Below are 20,841 nucleotides of genomic sequence, written 5' to 3'. Positions count from 1 at the left end.
TAGACCTTCCATTCACATGCTACCCTGCGAACCAGGTGGTCAATTGATATCCCCACCCATGCACTCTTTATTTTTCTCCTCGGGGCAGTTCCCAGTGAAATTCCACTCACTGAAGGACAAACAAATCGCATAAGCACACGGAATAACGGGAAGCGCTGTGGAAACCCTAGAACGTGCACTTGCGCTTGAGAGCAACGGGTAAAAGACCAGGCTGGCTGGGCTGGGTTGGTGAGGCTGGACATCGTGGTGACATTAAATACTCTTGCGCATGGTACCGTCTTTTCCCTCCTTCCTCATCCCATCCTCTCATTGTCTTCCTCCTCATTCGTTTCTCTATTTCTTTTTTCTGGTACTTGCATTAAAATAAAATCATATACCCCTGGAGACATGCCTGGCCACAAGAACCGCCCCCCAAGGCTCAGCCTCCCCTTGACAAAGCTCAAGAGCCATTACGATGTTATCGTTGTCGGATCCGGCTACGGTGCCTCAATTGCTGCCTCGCGTCTCGCCCGTGCTGGCAAACGTGTTTGTATTCTCGAGCGAGGCGAGGAGCGTTGGCCTGGCGAGTACCCCGAGGACACCCTCAAGGCTGCATCCGAGGTTCAGTTCAATGGCGAGCATGGTCATGAGGGCAAGAAGACGGGTCTCTACGAAATCCACAAGAACAAGGACCAATGGGCATTCGTCGCCTGCGGGTGAGTTGAATGAACACCTCTCTCTCAAAATGTATATGCTTACTGGTGTCTTACTTACCCAATTGGCTTGATGCCTGCTCTAGTCTCGGAGGAACATCGCTGTTGAACGCCAACACAGCCCTCAGGCCCGAGCCGCGCATCTGGGACCAGGATGCGTGGCCCGAGGAGATCAACAAGGATAAAGAGCTCCTGGAGCAGTCGTTTCAACATGCTATTGACATGCTGCAGCCGACTCCCTACCCAGAGGATTGGCCTGTCCTGCCAAAGCTCGCCACCCTGGAGGCCCAGGCCAAGGGCGCAGGAGTCCACGACAAGTTTGTGCGTCCACCAATCACCGTGCACTTCAGGGAAGCGCTCAACCCCGCGGGAGTCTTCCAAAAGCCAAGCACCCTCACGGGTAACGACACCACAGGAATCAACGACTGGAGCAAAAACACCACCCTCATGAACTATATCCCTGACGCATGGAACCACGGCGCCGAGATCTTCACCTGCTGCAATGTCGTCCGTGTCGAGAGATCTAACACGAAACCTAACCAGCCGGCGCCCTATGTCGTCTATTTTGAGTGGCAGGAGCCGAATCGTGAGGTCTTCTTGCACGGACATGGGTCCTCCATCGCACCCATGTTCGTCACAGCCGATATCGTTGTTCTTGGAGCCGGAGCATTGGGGTCAACGGAGATCTTGTTACGGTCAAATAGGTCTGGACTGCAGACATCGGATCAACTGGGCAAGCGCTTTAGCGGAAACGGCGACGTATGTAGACGCATCTGGTCACGCTGAACACAATTGTTTGTTATTTTCCCACAGCCTGCGCATGTTGTTCCTACAAGGAGCATCCTTAGGCTGTGGCGGTTCCTGAGCCGACATTTTTTTCACATCCATCGCATCCCATGTGAAAACCAACCTTTGTATACTCAATCATCTCCTTGGGTTCCTTATTCCTTAAATATCTTATAGTTCCTTGCATTTTCCTATAATGGCGAGACCCTCGTCAACGGAGTTTCAATGGGAGATGAAGACCCCAAGAAGTTCGAGAACAAGGTCGGCCCCGTCATCACAGGGCTCATCGACTACCGCGACACACCCAATGTCATGGATGGATATGTGGTCGAGGAAGGTGCTATCCCTGCCCAGGCTGCACTGCTCCTGAGAACCATCTACCAGTTCATGAGCGAGAAATCAAGCAAGTCGATCAAGACCGCCCAGGATTTATCCTTCCAGGAAAAGATTGGTAGAAACGCACGCGAGCTGTCGTCTTATGTCGCTGGCGTGTATAGAGGAGCCATGGCCAACACACAGACATTTTTAGTCATGTCTCACGATGAAGCTCGCGGTGAATTGAGCCTTCAGGACGATCGCGTTCGTATCAACTGGCCCGGCATTGGGACCACCCGCAACTTTTCGCGACTTGATCCGCTGTTGGAGACCTTGGCGGAGGCTGTTCGCGGAACCTATGTTCGTGACCCATTGACTTCGGCCACAGAGGATGCTGTGGTCACTGTCCATCCTATCGGAGGCTGCAGTATCGGTCGTACGGGCGCTGAAGGCGTCATCAACCACAAGGGTCAGGTCTTTGCCGGTCAGGGCGACGAGGTTTACGAAGGCTTCTATGTTATGGATGGCGCTGTCATGCCTATGTCCTTGGGTGTCAACCCCTTCTTGACTATCTCAGCCCTTGCAGAACGCGCATGTACTCTGTTGGCCCGCGATCGCGGCTGGACAATCAAGTATGAACCCACCACGCAGCCTATCGATTTTAAGACGCCGCAGTTCCCCATTCCGTACAACGAACACGAGACGGAAGCTTATGCGTGGGCGCAAAAGCTCAGAAAGTCGGCCCTGAAGGACGTTGCAGAAGCGGAGGGCGAAGTTCGTGGTCTGATTGTCACGGAGCACTTCCCTGGTGACAGCAGCGACTCTTCAAGCGATTCTGATGACGGGGCTAAACCAAGCAGAGTACTTCCCTCTGTTTTCTCGTCCTGGGGCAAGTCGTCTGAGAAGGCGGAGCTGAAAAAGAAGGCAGGAGTCAGCTTCACAGAGTTACTTAAGGGACACCTTTCGACTGTGATTTTGACTGAGGACTTTGAGACCGCCGATAACCAGGCCAGATCTGCTGGTTCGACCATGAACATGGTGTTGACGCTCTCTACAGGACCCATCGAGGAGTTCTTGAAGAGGACTGATCATCGCGCCAGGATCGTCGGAACGGTTTCCTGCAGAGCCCTGTCTGACCAGCCCATGATGATCGAGACTGGTGTGTTTACGGTTTTCACTGGCACAGAGGACGACCCTGCGGACGAGTGCGCGATCCTGTACAAGATGATCCTTCTTTGCGCCTCTGGCGACCGCTACCTATTCGAGGGTCGCAAGCCCATTTCAACTGGTCATGTCCTGGAGGGCTGGATCAAGCCCTCACGCATCCTTGTGACAGTGTACAAGATTGAGGATGGCGCTGAAAAGGTCGTTGGACGGGGCAAGCTGGGCGAGCGCGATGGCGACTTTTTCAGCCAGATTTCGGCACTCCGCGTAAGTTCAGTCAATGGAGGCCCTCCTGTTTTATTGTTGCCAGGTATCCTCCCACCGCTAACAGCATGTGTTTCTGATGCAATAGGGCGACACAACCAGTGTTACAGCTAACTTGAGGGCTATCAAGGAATTTGGTGTGTCGACGATCAGCGCTACCGTCAAGACTTACTTGCCCTTCTTGAACGACCTCAAATATCCAGAGGATACGCATACTCGTAAGACCTTCCCACGCCAGCGTCCAGAAGCACAAGTGTTTGAGGTTGTCTCCTCTGATGGCTTCCACACTCGCTTGACCCGCTACAGGGGCAAGAAGGGACCCGTTCTTCTGGTAAACAGCCTGTGAAATGTTCTTGGTTGATGTCTTTCCTGAAAGATCGGTCTTAATTAACGTAGCCTATTCGATCGAACAATAGCTGCATGGCGCCTCGGTCAGCTCGGAGATATTCGCCACCAATTTGATCCCTCACAACCTCTGCGACTTCCTCTTGGCTCACGATTACGACGTCTGGCTGTCCGACTGGCGCATGTCCGTCCTTGTTAAGGACTCTCGTCGCCAATCTCCCGTCTATGGTGGCGCCCACGACCATGCCGCTGCGGTCAAGGTCATCTTGAAAGAGACTGGCGTTAAGAACATCCAAGTTGTTGCTCACTGTGTTGGATCGGTCACCCTGTGGGCCGGTATGCTGAACGGAGAGATCGAGGGTGTTGGATCCGTCGTTTCCTCTCAAGTTGCTACCCATCCTCTGGTCACGGTCGCCAACAGAATCAAGCAGAACTTGCAGCTTGTGCCGTTGTTCGAGAAGGTGCTGCGACAGGATGAGTTCGATTGCGTTACTCATTCGGGTTCTGCATCATCCTCGGATAATGAAGACGCGAAGCCAGCGGAGGCCAATAAGCCAGCGGAAGCCAACAAGCCAGCAGCGGGCAAGGTGACCCTGTTGGATCGCGCGGTTGATAATGCATTGCGTTTCATGCCCATGCCTCTGCACGAGTACTGCAACAATGCTGTTTGCCACCGCGCCTCTTTCTGCTTTGGACTACTCTGGGAACACGACAAGCTGTCGAAGAACTTCCACGACAACCTGGACGAAATCCTGGGCTCCATCAACATTGAGTCGTTGAGGGGATTAGTGATGGGGTGGTGCAAGCAGCAGACACTGATGGACACGGAGGGCAAGAATCTGGTGACGGAGGAGAACTTGAAGAAGGCCTTTGAAAACGTCCCTGTGCTCCTGATCCATGGTGCAAAGAATCAGGTGTTCGTCCCCGAGTCGACCTTGAAGACTGTTGAGAAGCTCAGGGATCTGTTGCCGATGACGAATATGGCATCCGACTACAAGGGGATGTATAGGAGAGAGGTGATTCCGGGCTATGGTCACTTGGACTGCATTGTCGGCGACAGGGCGTACAAGGATGTGTACCCATTCATCCTCGACCACCTCGAGTCGCATCTGAAGACCACTGGTTACGAGGCTTCCCGAGAGGAATAGAGGATCCAACTGTAAAAAGAAGAGAACAAGGAATAGTGTATAACCTCAGAAGATCGGAATAAAAAAAGCTGTGAATCGTCGATTGTACATACTATGTGTCCCTTTGCTTTCACTTGATAGACGCGCGTGCTCGCTCTCGCTCTCTTTTTCCTGCATCCATTTGCTGTAACACTTCGCTACCATCACTTCCTTCCTCCACTTGCGTCTCTACGTTTTTGCTTTCAAATGGATGAAGGCGTCCTTGCAGAAACAGCAGCCGAAGTGAGATGGACACGGCATCATTCCCAAAGATTACTTACTCTTCCGCCCTATCCTGATCCACCTTAATGGTTTCAGACATATGCTCCATCCCGCACACATGTTTAGAGGGCGTGAGAAGAACTAGCATATGTGCGCGTTATTCCACAGTCATTCACCGAGCGTACTCTGCACGCACCTTATCCCCTTTTGTTCTTTCCGCTCTGGAGCTTCCTAACTTTATTAGCTTGAACATCCGTCTATTCATAAGTATTTGTCAAGTGCTCGTAGCAGTTTTCTCCAGCATTCTCTTAGTTAGGGTAAGGGGACCCCCATGGCCCCCTGCTCAGAAGCTAGCACGGCGCGAACCATGTACCTTAGTATGTTAACGTACGACATTCCAGGCCTGTGGCACCCAAACTATTTCGCCATGCAGCCCTCGACCACCTCACTCAAGCCTTTCATCGATGGCCTGGGGTTAATTGGGGATCGAGGATAAGGGTCGATCCCTCTGTACGCCCGCAAATGCGCGCGTTTCCTCCAAGCCGACAGCGATGTGGTGTGGTATATCTACATAGAGTGCAAACGGGATAGCTAGATACAAGGATCAGGCACATCACTTGATATGACTCGATGAGCGGGATAGATACAGACATTCATACGACCATACCAAGTACAGGCTGTACATGCATTTATAGGAATTTCTTGGTCAATAAACAATAAATAACACAGAACGACAGGGCCGATGGTTCCTGGTCTGTTTCCTCCCCATACTTTGTACAACACTTGCCCTATACGGCTCCCTAAGTCGCTCCACTCACCCTTGTCCCATTACACTGTGCCCCAAGTTGGTATAATCTGCCATCGCTGGCCAGCATAGCGTATCGCCCGGCAGGAGTAGAGAGATTGCACCGAATACCAGTAAGCTTCTTTATTTCTGCGTTGGATATTCTCTATGCCGTCTTTTTTTTTGCTCAATATATCTTTTACTGTAATTGTTACTTAGCGCGCTCCACTCGACGTCGACGACAAGTGGCTCGAGAGCAGGTTCAAAGCGCGTGATTGGCGCGAGATCTGTTCACAATGGCTACAAGTTACACCCTTCTCTAGTTCAGCCTTGGGGTACATTCAGTCTTTCGATAAGATTAAGGGTTGCTTGTGTATCGCTTGCCTTGAGGACTGATAAGTCAACTGTTTGCTTGGCTTTTTTCTTCTTTTTTATCAAGCATTTAAGGTTGCTAATTTTTCATGTTCAGGTTCGATATCTATGCTGACGATCCGTTCGCGTTTACCATCGCTGATAAATTGTCGGTCTTGATGGCAAAACGAGTCATGGGGCGTGTACGAAAGTTGGCGAAGGGAGTTCCAGATTGCATTATGCTGCCAGGAGATGTTACTAGAGTAGAGTCGAAGAAACGCCAGAACATGATTCTTTACAATAGTGAGACAGAGGGGCCAGGTACAAAGGAGCAAAGACGAGCTCGGATGGGCAAGAAAGGAGATATGTTTTGGCGCTCGTTTAACGAGCCAGTGAAAGACTGGGCAGTCGTTGAAGTGGCAAAGACATAGAATACGTTCGGCAGAAAATACATTGTTGAGAGCACGTCAAAACTTCCACGTCAACTGCACGATGTTTCTCCTCCATCGCACACAAGAGGTTGGGGGAGCAGCTGTCGTTCCAGGACTCGTCATTGGGGGTAAGCACATCACTTTATAGGTATGCACGCTATGCACGCATGGGTTTCTTTTTACGAATTCTGACTTCGCCTTTGATATAGGCCCGGTAATACAAGTTCAGCTCTGCTGGGAACTCAAGGGCACGAACGTGACACGATTTAGACGAACCCCGGTAATGAGATTGGAGTCGCATGTAGAACTGTTTTCGCAAAGCTTGGACCATGTTACTGTTCCGGGTATGTTTTTGTGCATTACATAATTTACTTCACTCATTCTTCCATTTTAACATATCTGCGCTGTTTTTTTCTAGACCACTGTTCTAGATTTGATGCACACATACTATGAGACTCGAAAACAGGAACAAAGGGACGCAGGAGTCAGACGGGTGTTACTTGCTAGCCCAGCGAGACTGATGCAGGAGACGAAACAAGCGTGGGACTACATGCCCCAGGATCTGCTGCATTTTCCCCCGTAATGATACTCAAGGAAAGACAAAGCCTCAAGATAGAATCCCCTTCCCCTGTACAAACTATCTCACGCTCGGCGTGAGTTTCTGGTAAGTATTCTTCTGGCTACTTGGTGCAGCAACTAGCTGAAACGACAGCGGTGCTAAAACCCCTCTAGGACCATCTCGACGTATGTTATCTGCTGTTTGGAATCTATATAGTCCTTTAGCATATACGGGATCAAATCTTTGATGCCATTGCAGAAATCCATACTCCTAGCCTTTGGTTACAGATCAACAAAGAACTTCTTTACTCATGAGATATCTATTCCTGAATGACGTGTTGATCTGTTTTTTGGTGGTATTCAGAACCGACTCTGGCATCCATAGACCAGTCCACAACGTTCAGGGCCTGCCCCCAAGTTTATAAAATGACCTTTTGCTTAATGTCAGTAGCCTAGACACCAAGTTGAGCATAACAAATGGGAGGAGTAGTATGAAAACAACGAATCCCATCGATGCTTGGTGTCAAAAACAACGTGCACGTCGAAATTTCAGACGACGCGAATATCACAACACGAAGCACACTCATTTATTATTTATATAGACCAAGGCGTTGATCACTGATAGCCTAGAGTCCATGACATAAGCCTAATACGACGACAGCTTTTTTTTTTTCTTTTGCTGGTATGCATGTCCTTTCCTCCTTCTCTTGATGCCTAACTCTCCTTAGCCTTTCCATCAACTCGCTTGACTGTTTCGTTTGCGGTATTGATTGGCTTGACAACCGCCCTGGATGAGATCATGGGATCCACGCGTCTCTTATATAAAGCAGTGGTTACCATGCAGCATAGGAGCCTGAGTGCTGTCGCATGGGCTCCAGGAGGATATCTAAAAACTTGTCGCTAATAGCAGGGGGCAGATATTCAACTTGGAAGTGCAAATATCTGGCTTCTTCCTTTAAAAAAGTGCTGCCGAACTGTCAGAGTATTGATGAGTGCTGTTCTTTGCCACCTCTTTTTGGTAGGCGGTCGCTGCTACCCTTTCAACCACTTCTCTCGCCTTCAAAACCAAGGATGGTTCACCACAGGCTTGAAGAATATCTCGCACAACACCCAGATCTGCTAGCCTGCGGCCACTTCGGCTTCTTTGACAGCGCCCCTGAGTTCTCAGAAATAGACGCATGCATTGTTTGGATTAATGGTCTGACAGCTTTGGCAAAGGCCTCAGACCCAACAACGGGAGCATCGCTTAAGCTTCCTGCACTCTTCTAACCTGACTTTCCTATTCATGATGTGCCGTACATTGACTCGCATACCTCACAGGCTGCGAGTACCTCAGCCTGCCCCGTCATTGTCCAGATCGTTACACTGTGGATCTTAACCTTGAGTTTTGTCCGCATTAGTATCCCTAACCATACAAAAATCCTTCCGCGATGATGTCTAAAGGTGATATTTACTCTGGTAGTCTTTGCGTTTCCAGGCCGTTGTTCGAAGCTTCCATCATGAACCATTGTAGCTCAAGAGCCCCTGTCTTGGAGTTGCGCCTGCTGCTAGCATGGAGATAGATATTGCCGAGGGGCTAATGGCAAGATGTACTAAAAGAAAGAACGATGGAATGTAAAGTAAAATCTAGTGGTCACCAATTGTGCAGTCCAAAGTCCGTGTAGTCCAGGTGTAAGTGACCAGATGGACCGAAAGTTGCTCCCGCAATTGGCGCGATAAAACTCATACTTGAAATCAGCGAAGCCCTCCGAACCACGCAGGCGATGAATGTAGTCGCCATAACAAGATGCGGGAGACGCTCTTTAATAACCACCAATGTCGCCACCGCTGTTGTTGCGCTTGTCCTGGCACTACGAGATTCTCGTTGACAGATTTTGATAACAGGCCTCGTAAGATGATTTATGGGTGCAGGTGCAGGCACTGGCATTCTTGGTCTCCTTGATTTTTTCGACTAGGGTCGCTCTAACGGTATAGACAGCGACCGCCAGGACGACGAGTGTAGTAAGAGTGAAGGTCGCACAGAAAAAGACGCAAACAGACAACATGCACTCTCCGATGATCACAGGGCGCACGCCTGTAACTGCAAATTGCGAGACAGGATTTTGACTTTTCGAGAAGGGCAACCTGATTCCTCATTGGCAAATGTACTATATAGCAGGTCCAAAATGATGTGACTTGATGAGACGGACAATGGATAATGAAAGGAAATATAAGACTGCAATGAATGTGGACGGTCGCCCCTTGCTCTCCGTTGCTGGTTGACCATGATGAGGAAGACGGAGGCGAGGAAGACGGGGAGGAGGATACTGAAGAGGACACGCTTATGAACGAGCTGTGCTTTGCAGAGGAAACGTGAAGTTAAGGTTCAATAAACTACAGCACATACCTGTCCAAGTTACACAACAGCTCTCCAAGGTGATCTAAAAAAGTTGCATCGCTTGCAAAGTCTGACTTATTCGACATCACCATCGCAATAGCTCGCAGCAAGTTTTCTTATGGAGAAGACTCTGGGTAACCAAAAAAATGCCCTCAAAGTATTACTTGATTGAGCGCAAGTCAGAGTCAGGCCCACCCCACAGCGCTTCGAGAAATCAATTGATACCACCACTTTTCCACCAACCCCATCGAAAACCTCAACTCCCCGAACAAACACCACCTCAACTCTCTCTCTTTTTCTTCCTCACCTCAGCTCCACCTGCTGCTCATCGTCTTTTTTTCAACTGCCTTGCATTTCCCTTGCACTTGCTCCTTTTCTGTATTCGTTTACATACTTGTTCATCTTTCTATTTGTTGCTCCTGTCAGAACGCACACATGGGGGTGGTGGGCACCTTTCTTCATTTGGAGGAGCAGAAGGTGGAGGTAACACCCGTGGATATGGCCCTGATCTGAGAGGTCGAGGTGGATGTTCTCGACATATATTTTTCCTACATTCGTGCAACCCATCAGAAGGTGACTTACGAGGCATTCCGACGCGCCGCCCAGTCCACGACTCTGTCAATTCCATCCAATTCGGTCATGACACGACTCGTTCAGGCGCACCACAAGACATTGCTGCAGATATTTACCCAAGGTTCAGCAACCATCCTGCACTTTGATGGTCCACCAACGACGCAGAAAGCGAAGGCACGGGAGAAGAGAAGGATCAAGAGCAGCAAGGATGTGGAGGCCATGAACGATCAGGCAAATAAGATTCAGGAGATGGTAGGCTCTGACAGCACCAACCTATTCTCGCGGATTCGGAAGCGGAAGCTTGTTCAGTCGATTCAGAAAGTAAAGGGGAGTTGGGCCGTCGCGAAGCTGGTCTATTCGACGATAAAGACCGGTCTCACTGCCGGGTTGAAGGAGGTGGGCTGGAACGTGTGCCACTGCAACGGGGGAGACGGACGTCTGTATCGGTGTCAAAGCGAAAGCGCGCCCTGGCCAGGTTGCGGTTGCCTCAGTTGATTCAGATATGCTCTTCCGCGGGGTGAAGGTGCTCCTTAGTGCACTATATTGACCTATGTAATAGGTACGGGCAGAAAACAGCACCTTTAATGTGGTGCAGACGGAAACCGCTTTATAAGGTGCCCGTCTGCCCTGGAACTAAGGATATCTCACTTGTCTTGTTGACTTTCTTGTAAGTAAATATATAAGGGTAAAATATTGCACCACCAAATGCATGGAGACGGCCTGACACACGAAAACCAGCGTAATAATTTTTGAAGAAAAATAGCGAGGACACATCCTACCGAAGACAAAAACCCTCAGGGGTGGTTTGCGGTGAACATCGGATACAAAAAAACACATGAAAAAGCGCGTCTGGCTCAGCCAATGGACCTGCTTTTACCACCACAACAGAACAGCAACTACGAAACCGACTATCTGACGCACTCCTCATAGTCAATGAGTCGCGGTGAAGGTTCGATTATGGTGAAAGAAATGGGTTTTCCCAGAAAAAACAGCCCCTGAGTCCCTTCATTGCGGGTAGATGTGAATGTTGCACAGGTGCTCTGGAGGTCAAGATCTATGTGATGCCATCGAGGCTGTGCACCGCCCGGGCCAGATATATGCGTCGATCACTATGTCCCTTCAATGCAGCGCGAGCACCAAGTGCAAATCTCTTCATTATATTGCTGACAAAGGCTTTTCTTGCTATTGCACATTTTTATCTTTTCATCATTTGGTTCAATCCTCACTCTACTCACTCTTTATTTCATTTTCACATTGACGTTTGCTGACTCTAAGCTGACTAAGGTGTGGGATTCGAAGCGATACATACAAAGGAAAGTGGATTGGCTTGCCATCAGTCAGTCTTACTTGGGAAAGTAAAGACTGTGCAGGGTACACCGCGGGCAGGTTGCAAGCCATGGTACCCCAGAAAAAACCACAAGGGAAAAAAAGTTCGGCTTTTGACCTTCTTATTTTTTTGGGGGTGGGGAATTGTATTTTTCTTGTTCGTGTTTTTTTTTCTTTTTCTTTTTCTTTTTCTTTTTCTTTTTCTTTTTCTTTCTTTTTTTCTTTTTTTCTTTTTTTTAGAGAGGTGTAATAAAGCAAGAGCAGAAGCAAGAGCAGAAGCCGAGGCCTAAGCAAATGCCAGAGTCAGAGCAGTGATAGATGCGCAAGTCCAAGCAAAAGCAAAAGCAATAGCAAAGCCAGATGGAGAAGCAAAAGCAGATGTCGAAGCCAAAGCAAAAGCAACGCCGGAGCAGAAGCAAAAGCAAAAGTCCAAACAAAAGCAAAAGCGAAAGCAAAAGCCAGAGCACAAGCAAAAGCAAAAGCGGAAGCTTAGGCAAATGCCAGAGTCAGAGCAGTGATAGATGCAAAAGTCCAAGCAAAAGCAAAAGCAAACGCAAAAGCAAAAGTAAACAAAGGAGGAGAAGGGGAAAGAGAGAGAGCTAGAAGCAATAGAGACAAGGGAGCGCTGAGTGAGTGAGTGCGTGAGAGAGATACAAGAAGTGCAGATGAACGAGACTGAGGTGGACAAGAGTGGAGAGAGCAGCGGGGGAGAGCAGTGAGAAAGAAGGGCAAGAGACAGCAGAAGTAAAGGACTGGGAGTGAAAGTGGAAGTAGCTGGAGTAGGGGTAAAGGTGGAAGAGGAGGAGGAAGGAGAGCTTACCTTGAAGACCAGGAAGAAGATCGGGGAGAAGATAAGGAAGAGAAGAGAGAAGAGAGAAGAGAGAAAAATAGAGGAGGGCTTCATATTCGGCCCTCGATAGACACTCCCTCCTCGACAGACGGTGCGCGTCATCGCTGCTATCTGCAACGAAGAGAGTGTCTTCGAGCGGCCTCCTATTGGTATAGTCTTTTCGGACCTTTCACATGAAAGAAAAAAGAGATAGTGGGTGATAGACAGCACGGAGACAGCGGACAGAGACAAGCAAGGAAATAATGGTGGCAAAATATATCTGACCGGTGACCTATCGGGACATGAAATATACTTTGGTGGTAAGATAGCCTGGTCTTGACAGCAAAGGAGCAAAGAGAGCGAGAGAGGGAGTGAGAGAGTGAGGATGGGAGGAAGAGAGGAAGAGAGGCCTCCTTTGATGAGCATGCAAGCATAGAATAGATAGTAAGCAATAGACAGAAGAGACATGGCAAAAGTAGTGCCACCACAAGAGTGTCTCAGTCAGGACGTCTATCGAAGCGCCCAATGATGTACCTGAGAACTTACAAGGATAAAGAGAGATAAAGACACAAGAATAAGCAGCAAGGAAAGAGAACGAGTGAGACAAGGAAAAAGCGGCTACAGCGACGATGATCATATGGGTCACATACAGCGATATTATTCTTTCGCGGCAGTATGCGGGCATACAACAGTCCTTAAAGACAATACACCGCGATTATGTTGGACTCGGACCAAACTATCTATTCCAGCATAACCACTGCTGGCTGTATCCTCTCCAGCTTTCTTCTTATTTCATCAGGTGCTCACATATGACTGCACTGCATCCACTCCTTGAGAAAATCACTTTGTTATGGACGACACTGCTTAGTCGATACACGTCGTGGCTGCGAACAGCAGCACTGGGAGGGATAAAAAGGGCTGTCAGCAACGACACACGCGTCCCTCTCCAAGGATTGTCCATGTTTATGCGCATATTCTGCAGCACTTCATTTCTTCCGTGTTAGTATAACCACACGAGAAATCTGCAGTCGTGGTAAAAATGGGCGCAGTCCACAATTTCGAAGAAATCCAAACCCAAACCTTGTTATACACGCCATAGCAGCTTACGACCTTCTGAGGGAAGAGGGATGATACCGTTGACAACAGAAACCGCTGTCACCGGTTTGCACCTTGCTTTCAAGTCAAAGGAAAGTGGTCACAGTACCGATACAGCCGCGGGGTTCTCCATGCGTTGCCATGCCCTTAAGAGCTACACCTTCCGCTTCCTTTTTATCCACCCTAAAGCGGTCGAAGACATGTGCGTAGGTTTTTATGGCAGCATGGCGCGCCTATTGGTCGATCATGGTATCTTTAGTTCCTCCATGCTGAACTGGGTCAAGGTGGCTGCCTAGCGCCAGAATTGTACCTACCTCACTCACGATGATGCATTTGAAGCCATTAAGATCGCGCTCTGAAAGCGGCGAAGGGTTTGACTGTCCCAAAGATGTGTGCACTAGTCACGGTGATATCAGCACTCCGATCCGCAGGACACCCTGCTTGTTCGATGCTGATCCTCTTACAAAGAGTGAGAGGGGAGGGAAAGAGCAAGAATCCTCCAATTCTAGCAGCAGAACTAGGCACCTCTGCATTATTGTTTGTCCACACTTGAAGAAATTTTACAAAAAGAGTCTAGCCTACCAGCCCGTCGTTGTGCCTGAATAAATGTTCGGAGGACTGGTATAACAGTCCTTGACGCCCATGCAGAGCCAAGACTTTGTTGGCATCATTCTTTCGCGGAGAGACCCGTTTCATCTGCACTATATGACCTATGTAGTGCGTACAAACAGAGAAGAGTGCCCTTAATATGGCGCAGACGGAAACTGCTTTATAAGGTACCGTCTGGCCTTTGTCTTGTTGATTTTATTGTCTGTAAATGAATATATATCGTACTTAGAAAGGACCTTCGTAACCACACTTTCACATCGTACAAGGCAAAAGACGTGGTCCAGAAGCTGAAAGTCAGCGAGTCCAGTGGATTGTCCCCGTCATCGTTACAGACAACAACTACACGAGCCGTGTGCGAGACTAGTCGTTCGCAAGTTCGCAAAGAACCTCGCCGTGCTGCGCAGATGTGATCCGGACGACAAGCAGGGTATCCTCGAGCAGATTGCGAAAATTGCACTACAATTCACTAGTGAACAAAGAATCGGTCTCGTGTATTTTAGTTCAGTGAGCGGTGAAATCCGGTGAAATTTATTTTTCACCGGTCGGTTAACCGTTCACCGGTGAGAATCACTACTTAACACGCAAGTTGAACCCTAATACCAGTCTCCAGCGCGATCGTAAGCACAACGCTGGCCAGAACATGGCCAACGCAGCCCTTTAATAGGTAGAGGACTTCAAGTGGCTCGACGTGCTGAACCGACAACTCGTTGAGAGTCAAGAAGCGCCGACTGGAACGGTGCATATCAATTATGGTCATTTATGTAAGCCTTGCCTTGTCTATTTGATTCATCAAACTTTACCAGTAAGGCAGAGAAAGGATATACAAGTAATAACAGTAATAATAATAATAACGCATGCTGCGTTATTACCATAGTCGACTTATTGTATATTATATTGTACAAGGGACAATCTACAGGAGAGCAGCGTTTGTCACACAGCACCCAGCATTTTCTTGAGAGTGAGCGACGTTGAGATGACCATGACGAATACTCCAAAGACCAACAACACACCCGAACCAATATCCAACCACAGATCCGTTTTCTCACTACCATTGTTCGTGTAACCCTGCCTCATGTGCGCCGCCGTCGCCAGCAAATCCTCCTGTGAGGATGCCGATGCCGATGACGATGAAGAGTCCGTAGCTCCATACGATGCCACTGCTGTTCCCGTTATAGCGACATCCTGTTCTTCTTCATGTCCCATATGATGCTGCTTCCTGTTCGCTGCTGCCTTCTTCAGCAGCCTCTCTTCCTCATCCTCCTGAGAATCCTCCTCGTCGTCGTACCGGCTCTCTCCATGCTCGTCCTCCGAGATCAGTCTGGAGGAGCTACCAAGAGCACTGTTCTTCTTCCAGAACACAAGGAAGTAGCATAGAGCGGGAATGATATAGGCCAAGAAAGTAGAACAGAATCCTCCGATGAGCTGGTAGAGCAGTCCGAGGTCCTTGACAAATACACCGCAGATAAGGATAGGGACGAACAGTCCGATGGTCGTATAGAGATGTTGGTTGTCCGTAGGAATTTTAACGTTGTCTTCATGGCCAAAGGCACTGTGGAGAGCTGTGCGAGCAGGATAGAACTAACGAAAGAGATCATTACAAGAATGTTAAGGATACGAGAAATACAAGCGAGAAAATCTAGTAGTATGAGAAAGCAATAGAAAAAAAATAGGACCTACAGCTTGCGGAAAGGTCAAGAACATGGAGAACCCGAGCAGGCCACGTCCAAAGTTGATGAGTCCATCTGTCAAGGGGAAAGAGTTGAAGATATTGGCCTTGACATCGACTCCGAACGCAATAAACCCGAAAATCGCAAACGCGAATGAGACCAGCCACGAGAGGAAGACTGCAATAATAGTCGCATGCGCCCATGCCTTTCGCGTCGGCTGCTTCATGGTCGTAAAATTCAAAAATGCAGTCTACATTCCGGACATGTCAAGAAAATAAATCGAGTTAATACACTCTTCCGTCGTCGTCCAACTGCTTAAAGTAGATGGTATATTTGCAGCAATCGTTTTCTTTTTCTCCGCACCTGAGTTGAAAGCATAGCAAAGGCCATGACGCCGATGGCAGGGAACACATTATCGCCGACGAATTCGTATGAGCGCTTATGCTCTGGAGCGTAGTGGAAACCACGGATGGCGACTACGAGCAGGATTGGAGGCAGAGTCGCGACTGAGACGATCGACGCCTTGGCCAACGATCCGACTGACCTGTAAAAAAGCAGTGGCAAGATCTGCAAAGAGAAACGAAATGATACACGAAATGTGAGTGCTAGTGTACTTGCTGCCAAACAGCAGAAGGATCCAGTCTCCACGAGATGTTTTTCCTGTATGCCGGATCAATTAGAGCCTTACAAAGATCAAAGACGACACAAAGATGGTCCACTGCCTTGTTGCGTTGATGCCGACAATCTCGAGGACGACTGGGATGGTATCTCCGATGACGATCATATATGTGATGCAGGCACCGACTGCCTGGAAAAAGAGAACTGAGCTCAGCAGATAAACGCCGAATGATCCCATGGTTGCTAAATAATGTAAATACGGCGGTGTCAGTTGGATGCTCTATGAATGATCTCTAGTGCCTCCTCCTGCAGAGCAGACATCGTTCCTGATCGCCTACCTTCACAAAGAGCCGCATATTTGTACACTCCAATGCGCTGTCCTGTTACAATCAGGATGTACAATGCGAACCAGCACAAGACACTGACCACAACTGACAGCGTAAGGCCCAGTCCGAATCCGCTATCTCTGCAAGAAGCGATAGCGTAAATGACAAATCGTGGTTAGCATCCTGCTTCTCTGTGCTCCTGTGTCTTTGTGTTTCCAGGGGCCCTACATCCTACTCGATTTCGTTTTCCTTACTTGAGGGCAAAAGGCAGGGCCAAAATTCCCGACCCGACGGTGCAGTTGAGGATACTGAACGACACTAGGGGCGACCAAAGGGATTGAACAGGGACATCGATCATTAGCAATTGCTCTGCACGCATGATACACCAGTGCGTAGTTCGCTTTCCGATCCCCGTGTCCGATCGTGTAGAGAGCACGACGGAAGGGGTCACCCCGCCCTTATCGGATGACGATGTCGTCCCCACAAATGGCTCATCAGCCATTCGTCCGTGTGTATGTATACTATGTATATTAGTCTTGCTCTTTGCTGCTGCGGCCCTCCTTTTCTTTTTGTGTGTCATTCAGTCGAGGAAGGACACCATTTTCATCCAACCACATGTCTGGCATCCATCCCATGAAGGAATTATTCGAAACTCAAAATCCAATATGTAGTACGACTCATTCCTGTCACCGCCCCCCTCTACAGGCATGACCTAATCCTTGGTAGCCGATGTCGTCTTTCTTTTTCACAAGAGCGAACCACCGGCCCCTGAGCGGTCAGAGGGAGAGCCAAGTAAAGCGAGTGAAGTGAGAATAAAGCGGACCAAGCCTTACCCTCTAGCACAGAACAGTTGCCAGATCCAGGCTCGTCGACGGCATTTGACCGTTTCGAAGGACTCGACGGCTGTGTCATGGTATTAGTGTGAAAATCAAGTCGAGTGGTGGTGGATCCTTAGGAGGTTTCTGGGTATATGTCGAAGATGAATGGGGAGGACAAAAGTGACAGATACAGATAACTACGGGAATGTGTTGGGCGAGATTGAATAGGTCGTCTGGATGGAGATTGACTGGCTAAATGGTAGGTTGATGATCCGTTGCTTGCAATGGTGTAGGAAGTGTGAAGTGTGAAAGAGTGGCAGAGGTAGGAAATGAAGACGAAGCTGGAGGGACGGAAGGCTGGAGTTTTTATATCGAGAGCAGGCTTATACCCCACCCCCCCCTTGTATTTGTACTACTGTACTATATCATTGTATATCCGACGATCCTCTCTTTCCTTACTTGACAGCAGGAACCAATGTGAGTGGTGCCTCTGGCCACCCGTATAACCAACCCCACAATTCACATTACCCCTCTCTCGTTCGCTCACTCACAATAGCTATTCCTGGCACATGACCATGCTCTGGAAATAGCCTGTTTAGATATGCAGATGACGCATACCGGAGCCGCTTTCTAATATCGGCCTCCGTGGACGACACCTTCAACCATGACTCCCACACAGTCAGCCTTTCCATCTATTTCCTGAGGCTGTGAAAAGCCCCTACTGGCACCATATCCCTCCCAGTCACCAGCGTCTTGTTGAGCAAATCTATCAATGACCTATGCTACTTTCACAACTTTGAACATGAGCTGACATAACATCTGATTCCGTGGCAGTAGCATAGTCGATCCACCTCCATGCTGGTGTATCTAAAGAGCCCTTTGGGCCATTGCTTGCGTCATGGGTGAAAAAACTACTAGAAACAGCGATTGATGTTGCACATTTCCTCTTATGAGTACTTGAGAATATCAATGCTGTTCCTGAGATAATCGTAAAGGCAGTGTGGACCATAGTCCCTACATTCAACTCGCTGCTTGGTGAGTTGTCTTTGTGGTGTTATATCACGAGACTGTTGTGGTGGAGACAACGACTTTGATTGCGAATGTACGTATCTTGTAGTGGAATGAATGGAATGCAATTGCGCGAGAATTTTTTGCTTGCAATCGCATCCTGTCCACCATTCAAGGACCAAATATCACGCGTGGAATATAATTTTGTGTCGGTGTTTGTGCGGTTGGGCATGGCTGCGCTGAGTACCTGAACTCAAGATGCAAAGCAATAAAACATGCACTGAAATTTATTTCGTTACACGAATGCTTTACTTGCTTCTCAAGAGAAACTCGACGTTAGGTCGGTATTTCGGGACCAGTTTCTTTAGTGAAGCTACTACTGGGTAAATCCCTCTATCATTATATCGAACTGAGGCACTCCAATTGTGGCCAGCAGCACCAGTCTTTCGACATACGATCCTGAAGCAGATCCGTAACGTTCTTCCAACGTCCTAGATTCTTCATATCCACCCCATCGACTATGTAGTCCAACCCCGGGTCCTCTTCTTGGTCAATCCCATTGCCATTACTCTCGCTACGCCCATGCACATCCGAATTGCTGCTTATCATCTGCTGCTGCAAATCAAACCCGCCAGATCCTAACTTTTCTGTGGATCCTTTCTCCATAAGCCCTCTGCGTCGCGCCAACAGGATCTTCGTCCGTAACCTCTGAGATACTGTCATGCGTTTGACCATCCATGCCATATGCCATTTCCACCGCAATCTCTCCTTGTGCCCCGTAATCTCCAGTCGGCGAAGATCGCAAAGTCGCGAGAGAAGACAGAATCCGCCTTCTAGGGTCAAGGTAAGGGAATTGTCAGTAGACCTGATCTTTAGATCCCGCAGTCGAGGGCATACTCTGGTCAGGTAATCGAAAAGTATTCTTGAATTCTGGGCAACATTGTCATGTCTCCTGCTTGGACCGCATGTAAAGTGTAGAGTGCGCAGGCTACGACAAGCCCAGATCCTTCGGCGTAAAGGAACAGTGGGATTATGATTTCTGCCATCGCGTTCGTCGAATTGGTCGTCATCGGTACCCAGGATCCCCTCCAGATCAAACCAGCGGACTGAAAACTTGACGACCGAAGCTTTGAGGTCTAACAGATGTGGAGTCTTGCACAAATACCGATGCAAGAGTAGTCCACAAACATGTCTTGGCCCCATGATATTCCAGATCTCAAGTGACGTGAGTGTATCCTGCGTGCAATCCATGAGTGCCTTGAACAGTGTTGCGTCGGGACAATCGAAGCTCCATTCATTGATCTTTGGGAACAACTCCAACGTCTGGACGATACGACCGGCCTCCTGGATACTACTCCAACCGCTACCGTAGCCACTTGAGAGGTGTGCGCTCGTCAAGTTGGGACAGAGCACTGATAGGCGCTCCATGAATTCCAAAAAGGAAACTTTGAAAAGCGGAGTAATAGTCACCTCGGAAATGTTCCTCCATGCCTCCAGCCGTATAAAGCGAAGCTCTTCCAGATCAGGGCATGCGTTCAAGAGTTCCAGTAAGCTACTTTCCTTGATCACAAGTTCCCCCAGCACCAGATATCGTAGACGCAGTGGACCATGTAAAACTGGTTGGACTTGTTCGATGCTTGCCTTGTCTTCAACCGTCAGATGGAGTGTCACAAGCCGCGAGCACATTATCAAGATCCTGTTAAGAGGAATATCTCCAGAGCATCTCATTGATTCGATTCGTAGGCTTGTTAGCGCGGTTCCCACGTAGGCCAGCATCGGGAACAATTGAGTTTTGACTGCGAGTGGTCGCTGTAATACGAGGTCCATGATGCTGAGCTGGCCCTCCGAAGATAGCGCATGCAGCCTGTCCATCAATGTTCGCCATGCCCTGTCTGAAATATATGTCACTCCCGGTATGTAACCATGGCTGCGTATGATCAAGCTCCGGCTCCGCTGCAAACATTTTGGCCAGTAATCCTGAACCTTGAATTTGTGCTTGGGCGGAAACTCGTCCCAGACGACTGGTACGAAGGACCTAGAGACCTGGTACCATTGGCGGCAGACAAGGGGGACACAATTGTGGATGATGAAGGGGTTAAGATAGGCGAAAATGAGCAACAAGAGTTCTGGTATTAGGAGGGGCGATTTTATGCTGGAGGCTGGCTTTTTGGAGCGCGAGAAGTACTTGGTCAACTTGAACATGGTATTGGGCGATAATTTCATTTTTTCTGTAAAGGCAAGTTGTGCTTAAGAATGGGGATGAGAATGAGGAGAAGGACAAGAACGAGGGCGAAGTTGAGGATGAGAATGGAGTTGACGATGAGGATGATCATCAGTCCACTCTACTACGCCCGATTCGCTAAGCTGGGCACTGCACACCGCAACTGACCAACCAGATTAGGCCGATACCTGGATCGCCACCAACTTACTAACTGATCCTTTTTAGTGTGATATAATCGCCCCACCCCACATGTCCACATTGGGTGTGCTTGGGACGAGAGCTCCTCCAAATTTTCT

General features: G+C 48.8%; 4 protein-coding genes across 4 annotated transcripts; 2 read left to right on the top strand and 2 right to left on the bottom strand.

Moving 5' to 3' along the window:
- Window positions 1–295: 295 nt before the first annotated feature.
- BC939DRAFT_488583 (uncharacterized protein) lies at window positions 296–4,795 on the top strand. Its single transcript, XM_051559379.1, has 5 exons — window positions 296–695; window positions 779–1,451; window positions 1,656–3,224; window positions 3,310–3,552; window positions 3,638–4,795. The coding sequence occupies exons 1-5, from the start codon at window positions 388–390 to the stop codon at window positions 4,712–4,714; spliced, it is 3,870 nt and encodes a 1,289-aa protein (XP_051417841.1). The 5' UTR covers window positions 296–387; the 3' UTR covers window positions 4,715–4,795.
- Window positions 4,796–9,890: 5,095 nt separating this feature from the next.
- On the top strand, window positions 9,891–10,641 carry BC939DRAFT_498099 (uncharacterized protein; the record flags this gene model as incomplete). The annotated part of the gene is made up of 3 exons (XM_051559772.1): window positions 9,891–9,938; window positions 10,026–10,424; window positions 10,588–10,641. The coding sequence occupies 3 exons, from the start codon at window positions 9,891–9,893 to the stop codon at window positions 10,639–10,641; spliced, it is 501 nt and encodes a 166-aa protein (XP_051417840.1).
- Window positions 10,642–14,743: 4,102 nt separating this feature from the next.
- BC939DRAFT_434096 (transmembrane amino acid transporter protein-domain-containing protein) lies at window positions 14,744–17,733 on the bottom strand. Its single transcript, XM_051553331.1, has 7 exons — window positions 17,332–17,733; window positions 16,753–16,816; window positions 16,511–16,638; window positions 16,243–16,415; window positions 15,918–16,121; window positions 15,565–15,804; window positions 14,744–15,465 (listed from the first exon to the last, which is right to left on the bottom strand). The coding sequence occupies exons 1-7, from the start codon at window positions 17,408–17,410 to the stop codon at window positions 14,818–14,820; spliced, it is 1,536 nt and encodes a 511-aa protein (XP_051417839.1). The 5' UTR covers window positions 17,411–17,733; the 3' UTR covers window positions 14,744–14,817.
- An 875-nt stretch (window positions 17,734–18,608) lies between these two features.
- BC939DRAFT_434093 (uncharacterized protein) lies at window positions 18,609–20,757 on the bottom strand. The gene has a single exon (XM_051553330.1). The coding sequence runs from the start codon at window positions 20,545–20,547 to the stop codon at window positions 18,724–18,726; it is 1,824 nt and encodes a 607-aa protein (XP_051417838.1). The 5' UTR covers window positions 20,548–20,757; the 3' UTR covers window positions 18,609–18,723.
- Between the last annotated feature and the right edge of the window lie 84 nt (window positions 20,758–20,841).

The sequence above is a fragment of the Gamsiella multidivaricata genome (genome assembly GCF_025024155.1).
Source record: "Gamsiella multidivaricata strain RSA 2152 chromosome Unknown BC939scaffold_1, whole genome shotgun sequence".
In the NCBI taxonomy this organism is placed as follows: domain Eukaryota; kingdom Fungi; phylum Mortierellomycota; class Mortierellomycetes; order Mortierellales; family Mortierellaceae; genus Gamsiella; species Gamsiella multidivaricata.
The sequence above is the reverse complement of the archived record's forward strand: the minus strand, read 5'-3'. Positions and strand labels throughout refer to the sequence as shown.

Coding starts and splice junctions, on each gene's coding strand:
- BC939DRAFT_488583 (XM_051559379.1), top strand. CDS start 388: ATGCCTGGCCACAAGAACCGCCCCCCAAGGCTCAGCCTCCCCTTGACA. Junction 1,452..1,655: donor GCTTTAGCGGAAACGGCGAC/GTATGTAGACGC, acceptor AATATCTTATAG/TTCCTTGCATTTTCCTATAA. Junction 3,553..3,637: donor AGAAGGGACCCGTTCTTCTG/GTAAACAGCCTG, acceptor ATCGAACAATAG/CTGCATGGCGCCTCGGTCAG.
- BC939DRAFT_434096 (XM_051553331.1), bottom strand. CDS start 17,410: ATGACACAGCCGTCGAGTCCTTCGAAACGGTCAAATGCCGTCGACGAG. Junction 16,416..16,510: donor ATATGCGGCTCTTTGTGAAG/GTAGGCGATCAG, acceptor TACATTATTTAG/CAACCATGGGATCATTCGGC. Junction 15,805..15,917: donor TTGCTATGCTTTCAACTCAG/GTGCGGAGAAAA, acceptor TCCGGAATGTAG/ACTGCATTTTTGAATTTTAC.
- BC939DRAFT_434093 (XM_051553330.1), bottom strand. CDS start 20,547: ATGAAATTATCGCCCAATACCATGTTCAAGTTGACCAAGTACTTCTCG.